General features: G+C 33.1%; 2 protein-coding genes across 2 annotated transcripts in view; both read left to right on the top strand.

Annotated features, from left to right (window-relative positions):
- Positions 1 to 2,527, top strand: part of LOTGIDRAFT_176115 (hypothetical protein) — a gene marked incomplete at both ends in the record, with an annotated part of 8,502 nt that extends 5,975 nt beyond the window's left edge. The window contains 3 exons of the mRNA XM_009066553.1: positions 897 to 1,118; positions 1,842 to 2,108; positions 2,283 to 2,527. Coding sequence (XP_009064801.1) covers positions 897 to 1,118; positions 1,842 to 2,108; positions 2,283 to 2,527 — 734 coding nt within the window. The remainder of the gene's footprint in view (positions 1 to 896; positions 1,119 to 1,841; positions 2,109 to 2,282) is intronic.
- Positions 2,528 to 6,350: 3,823 nt separating this feature from the next.
- The window catches only part of LOTGIDRAFT_176114 (hypothetical protein), a gene marked incomplete at both ends in the record, with an annotated part of 2,817 nt that continues 2,519 nt past the window's right edge, over positions 6,351 to 6,648 (top strand). The window contains one exon of the mRNA XM_009066552.1: positions 6,351 to 6,417. Coding sequence (XP_009064800.1) covers positions 6,351 to 6,417 — 67 coding nt within the window. The remainder of the gene's footprint in view (positions 6,418 to 6,648) is intronic.

The following is a 6,648-nucleotide window of genomic DNA, read 5'->3' as shown; positions in this document are numbered from 1 at the left end:
TGTTAGATGCTCTTGAATAGGATACCTTTTCTTAGTGGAATTACTCATGAAAAAGTGAGTTTCTGATATATAGAGTGATTATTTAGAATTTCAAATAATTCCCAAAAACCGAAACCATGAAAATATCATCAACAAAACGACCATAAATCAGTGGGTTAAGTGGACAAAGGGGTAGTACCATGAAATACTATGCCATGTTTACGTGTGAAGGAGCGAAACGCTTGACCGAAGTTTGCAGATATGTTTTACCATTAAATGTTAAATCATTTCAACTTAAGCAAATCTCTATAGGAGCTGCAGAATTTCCTCATCGAGTCTGTTAGTGTCCGGGTTTCTTTCAACCGCTTTGTGGAATGCCATTATAATACATGTGTAGGCCTACAGGTCAGGAAAAAAAATCTGGAGAACCTTGCAACATCTGGAGATTGGGCTCTATGTATTGTTTTAACATAATTATATAAACACATACTAGAATGTTTAAAACGAAAATATTCATTTTGATAAAAGATATGCTTCTTTAAATAACGCGTTTAATACTAGTCATCAAAAACGGTAAGTGCATCGGTAGTTTCCGCCATAGTCGTTTTTGTGCAGTTGGGCATGATGCTGCAAGTTGGGCAATGCGGCAAAACGAACCCACCGTTTTAACCTAGTTGAAAAAACACGACGATTTCGACTAATTGTGACGACTTCGGGGCCTGATCAGTAGTCTCTGACGCCCAGTCTATGCCTGTCTATGACGAGTCTTTTGCAATGATCTTTATAAATATTTATATAGATCAGTGGTCTTTTGTCGAAACTGTACGTAGACAACGAGGGACTGGGTGAGAGAGGCTAATGTATCAGAGGCTCGGGTAAGAAGCAATATACCTTTAGTTCCGACATTTTTATTTTAGTTTTCGGATTAGAGAATCTTGCATTAAATAAACCAACTAGACAAACTAGTGACTATGGCGGTAGATTGTCTTCTGAAGCTGTCGATGGATATCTAAACACGGTTGCCTTCCACTGCTCTCGTACAAACAGTCCAACAGATACACCTAATTGGTTGGTGGTTGACTTAGAAGTTGAATATGAAATTACAAGAATCAAGGTTTTAAATAGACAAAGCAACGGAGGTTGAGTATTTTGACTGGAGACTTTACTCTTCTTTTTATTTTACATCTTGAATTTCGATAGCTTTTAAAACTTGGAATCATTATTACAAATAATGAGCAGTGTAGCCTTTTTATACTGATGCGCTTTTTCATCCTTGCTCGAGAGTTCGATAGGTCGAGCTAATACGTTAGATTTCCTTCTATAAAGGAATTGCAGATATTGAAAAGTGCTATTCGTCGGATGGAACAATAAAACCGAGGAGGCGACTTTAATTACAACATGTGCACTTTAAAGATCTCCCGACCGATGGGAGAGGAAAAGAGTGGACTGTCTTTCTGATGATAAATTCACGTAAAATTTCTATCACTAATATTTGAAAGTAGCAAAAGAACAAGTTGTATTAGCAACGTCATCAACGTTCTGGACTAGTTTCTAGCTTGAAAGTAAACTAGGAAATTTCAATAATTTGACGAGTATGCTGGTCTCACACTGATAGTATCAATTTGCAACATTCCAATTTTCAATTAGACGTCCGTGGTTCATGCATAATAGCGAAGCGCCTCATGAGAAAGGCATATTTATGATTAGTGACGAAAATTGGTCCAAAAGTAAACAGATTATAGGAATTTACAGAACTGTATTACTGTGACCAAATTTCCTAAAATATCAGATTATCAGTCATCAATTGGGAGAATTATATAATATTGAGCTGGTTTGTATTTTTATAATAATTTTAATTTTAGGTGATAAATTGAGAAATTTTACTGTTTCTGTTTGGCAATATGATCCTGGTCCTCATATCAAATATAACATGGTGGATAATGAAAACTGTATTTGTGTCCATTACCCGAACACAGCAGAGAGAGGCACCTGGACAAATTTAACATGTACGAAAATATGTTTGGGAAGATTTGTTCTGTTTGTTTTGAACAACCTAGATTATTTATCAATATGTGAATTAGAGATATTTGGTGATATATACAATGGCTGTTCAACACAGTACTTACCTGGTAGGTTTAGAATAAAGGGATATATACTTCTAATAATGAGATTATCATTACTGCAGGAGTCAACTCATAACTATAGAGAACTTGTCCATTAATTAATAAGCAACACTAAGCAATAATTTGAATATATGATTGCAAAGAATTTTATTATTTATATTTTTATCTTTTTTATTACAGAAATTCATATAAAGAAAGTGGTAGGTAAACGTTCCAGACCACCAAATTGTACACTCTTACCATATGAAGTAGCCGATGTATATGAGTGTAGCCATCAATGTTTACAGATGAACAACTGTATCAGTTTTAATTATGGCCCTAATTTAATCAACACTATTAATTGTCAATTAGTGAGATGTTTTTCACACCCAAAACAAGACTTTACTGTAGATAGTGATTGGAACTGGCGATATTTGTCACGTTAAAACATTTTCTGTAGACATTAAGACTATATGTCTCATTCTAAAAAGGTTGAAAGTTGACAAAATAAGCTTCTGTTTAAGCCATAATGGAGGATATCATATAAATTATTTCGGCCTACTACTTGTTTTGTTGTATATCATAAGTACTATCTCTACAGACAATATAAACTCCTGTTCAGTGAGTGTGCTTACTTTGCTCCATACCAAATTATAATTTCGCATCTTGGTGCCCATAGGGATATCTGCCACTTGCTGATAAATATCGCCGCCAAATTCAACAAAAATGTTGTCAATATGGAATCACTATGGTTCTTAACAAAATATGTCAAATTATAATTGACAACAATTTTTACAATGGAAATCTATACATAAGATCTATTAGACGTGCTTTGAGCTTACTACGCTGAATATTTGTGTAAAGGGTTGAAAAATCCAAGGTTTTTTTTTTATTGATGAAAGTGCCTTTGACTGTAAATTTTCTAATAGTTATTTTAAATTCTTTAAGATCCACATTTGACTAATTACACTGCGAAAGTAAATGTTTTGCAGTATTCCTGAACACGTTTTTTAACTGCAGTTACTATTGAAGTAAGTTATGCGAATTGAACTATATCATTTAAATTATGTATAAATATATGAAATAGTGGATAATGCTTGATCAATAAGACATCAATCGCAGTGGAGTGATTAATCGCATGACGTCTGGGTGTTTTTACTACATTCTTTTCTAGCTTTCAAACGTAGTCAAAGAAAAACCGGAATTTTACTGGAATATTTTCAAACAATGTAAGTTCTATCTGCTAGTTTGTTAATTTTGTAAAAAACGCGTCTGAAAATTTTGTGCCGAATATATTTTTTCAATATTGCAATTAAGACTAAAACCATTATTCAGGTAATGTATCACTTCTTGGCAAACATTTTACCATCAATTGCAAATTTCTGAAAGCTTTTTTTTCATGGTATTTTTGATGGGAGATTTTGCACACAGGCCTTTGTAGTTCTGAAAAAAATTGAATTCTAAGATTCAAAAGTTCTATTTGACGATATTATCACTAGTTTGTTTGTTTGATCAGCTTCATTGTTAAAAATGCGAGTCACTTAATAAATGTGTGATATTAAGAAAATCTTTGATCATTATGAAATCTATATGTTACAATGGGGTTGTTGGATGAAGGGAATTTGTGTGTGATGTGTTTATATGTAGCGTGTCAGAATGCATAAAATCAAAAGCTAACTTTAGTCCCAGATACACGAAAACTTTAAAGATGGGTTCCTTTATTTTCATTTATGAAAATGAAAATGCTAATACTTATATATAGAAAGTAGGGGTGTTCTTATGACTTCGAAAAATACCAGTTTGTCTCACATGTCCATAATTAATTCATAATTAGCTAAATTAGAAGAGAATTACCACCAGAATTCCAATGTATGACCGATCAAGAAAGGTCAAAAAGTCTTTTTTTTTGTTTATTCAGACTGTACATACATGGACATTTATGATTGGTTAAAACTCTTAATTATATACAATAAGAATATAATGATACGATTGAGAATACATTATAATTCATAAGAAACACCAATTAATCAAATAGTTTGCTTAATTTGACACTAAGGAATAAGGAAACCCATCTTTAATACATCATAAAAGTATACAAAGTATGTATATGGAACTAAATTAGCAAGAAATTAGTTAATTACCAAATTTAAAACGAACTAATAGTAACCATAACGATAAACAAATCAATACATGTAGATCAATCTGCTACTGAAAATTAATAAACCTTGAAATGAAACTAGTTCACTTTATTCGATTTTCTGAATATTATTAACCCAACAGAGTCATAAAAGCCCTGTCTGCATGTGACATGTATTTCAGCATGCCTTTAATGTCTGTTAACTTGGCTGGTGGAAATGATTTTCGATGATGCTATCTTAGGTGCTAGTACATCAATAGATCAAGTTAATCTATTTCTTGATCGTCTTTGACAGAATACATTTTCAGATACTCAATCTTTTGAAAAGTTAAGTTTATATAACGACACAATATTTATGCACTACCGTGTGGACTTCTAGATGATGTTCCATATAGATTTTGATGACGGTTGAAAAAATGCTATTTCTGTTTTGTGGCACACACGAGTAGCTCCACATAATAATATTCTTTATACGAGGGTAATCAGTGTGGTGTAAAATAGCATCAATAATTTTCACAGAAGAGCTAGCGATGTCATTAGCAGAACGCCCTTTTTGAGCCTCATTTCATACAGCCCCGTATCCTTTTTATTTACAGGACAATGGGCTGTTATGTTGGAAAAAAAAATGTCATTTAATGATCAAAATTTGTAAAATATCTTGTACCTGTCATTGTAGACTTCACTGACCGAGCAGACTAACTTTCCGCGACTGTAAACATACTGTTGACCAGATACTTTCCGCGACTGTAAACATACTGTTGACCAGATTGTCGTAATCGTTTTTTAACAAATTTTTTCAATTACTGGGATCACGTTTGTATTTACGAGTGAGGGATTTCCTAGTCCTAGATGTTTAAGGATGATTACAGTTCTCGTCGGAATAAGAAGTTTTGATGTCGTGACCAGATGTTTTATTCCAGTTTTTACTGACTATTTTGTAGTTCAGAGACCTCATTACGCTGTCGTCTCCTGACTGAACAGGAACACCCTGAATGTGTTTGTGGTTATTAATTTGAAGACGCCGAGCATTATCTCACCCACTGCTCCTTTCATTTTTGGATGCCCACAATGTCATGCCATTTTGTACGTATACCTTGACTGCAATAGTCACCTTGATTGTATCATAGAAATTTGTAAATGAATCAATTTAATTAATTGAATTGTACGCTAGTGAATACAACCAGACAGAAAGTCTGAGAACGCAAAGCAATATGTTTGCAGCCTTTCTGTCGCGGACTTCCATGATACAATACGCCCACATTCTAAGTTAATTTTGAAGGGAATAAAACTGCGAAAGAATATCGTGTTATTTATTAACCAATGCCTTTACTATACGGTTAAAAAGCATTTAGGAATAACAGACAAGTTAGTTGTTTGACTGGTGTAGAAATACTTGAAATTCCTATATTTAAAATCATGAGGTTAAAATCAATAAATCAGATTTCACCATGCGGCAAGTCATTAGGAAACCATTTAGAAATCTCAATGCATGTCGATAACATCTATAGTAAAATGTATTTCAATTCGATGTGTTATTATGTGATAGTCGCTCTATGCATATCGTGGTCATTATTCGTGCGTATTTACTATTAGGCGTATATTGGCACTCTAGAAGACACAATTCTTGATGGATTTAGACAAACTTGATAAAATTGTTTATAATACCACAAGGATGAACCCTATCGAAAATATCAGAAAAATTAAAAAATATTTAATTTGAGTTATTGCCCTTCAATACGATTTCAATTTATAGTCGTAAACGAAAAAAAAGGTTTGATTCTTGACAGATTTTTACGAAACTAGGTGTGAGTGCTTGTACACACCCAAGGATGAACCCTATTGTAATCAGAAAAGTGTGAGTTATTGTCCTTGTTTTTGAAAAAGTAGTAAATTTGTATCTCGTAAACACTCTCGAAGGCACAGTTCGAAATTAGTATGACTTATTGCCCTTGTTCTTTTTGATTTTTAGCTAATTAACACTCTAGAAGGCACAATTCAAAGATGGATTTTGACGAATGATGATAACAAAAATTACTTTGTATTAAGTGCGAGAAAAACTAACAGCATGTTTTATTCGGGATAGGACCAAATACTGAAAATTCTGAATAGCATCTATAGACCAATTTGATAATATGCCGTTTGTGTGGATGAAATTAGTTTTGTTGAATTTATTTGGATTTTGGAATACCGATGTAGTTGGTAAGTGATATTTTGTGACATTATATAGATTTCGGGGTTGGGAGGGTTTGATTTTCCCAAATGTAAATGCCTAGGATGAAACAAATACTTATTTAAGAAAATGGAATTAACGGTCAGGAAATGCTGAGAAATTCATCTGTTCTGTTCTGTTCTGAAATTAGATAAAATAAAACCTTACCAATGTGTGAAAGGTTAGTTTGCTATATACTAATGGGCTCTAGTTTGCTATGA

The sequence above is a fragment of the Lottia gigantea genome (genome assembly GCF_000327385.1).
Source record: "Lottia gigantea unplaced genomic scaffold LOTGIsca_770, whole genome shotgun sequence".
In the NCBI taxonomy this organism is placed as follows: Eukaryota; Metazoa; Mollusca; class Gastropoda; family Lottiidae; genus Lottia; species Lottia gigantea.
This window is presented reverse-complemented; position numbering and strand designations above follow the sequence as displayed.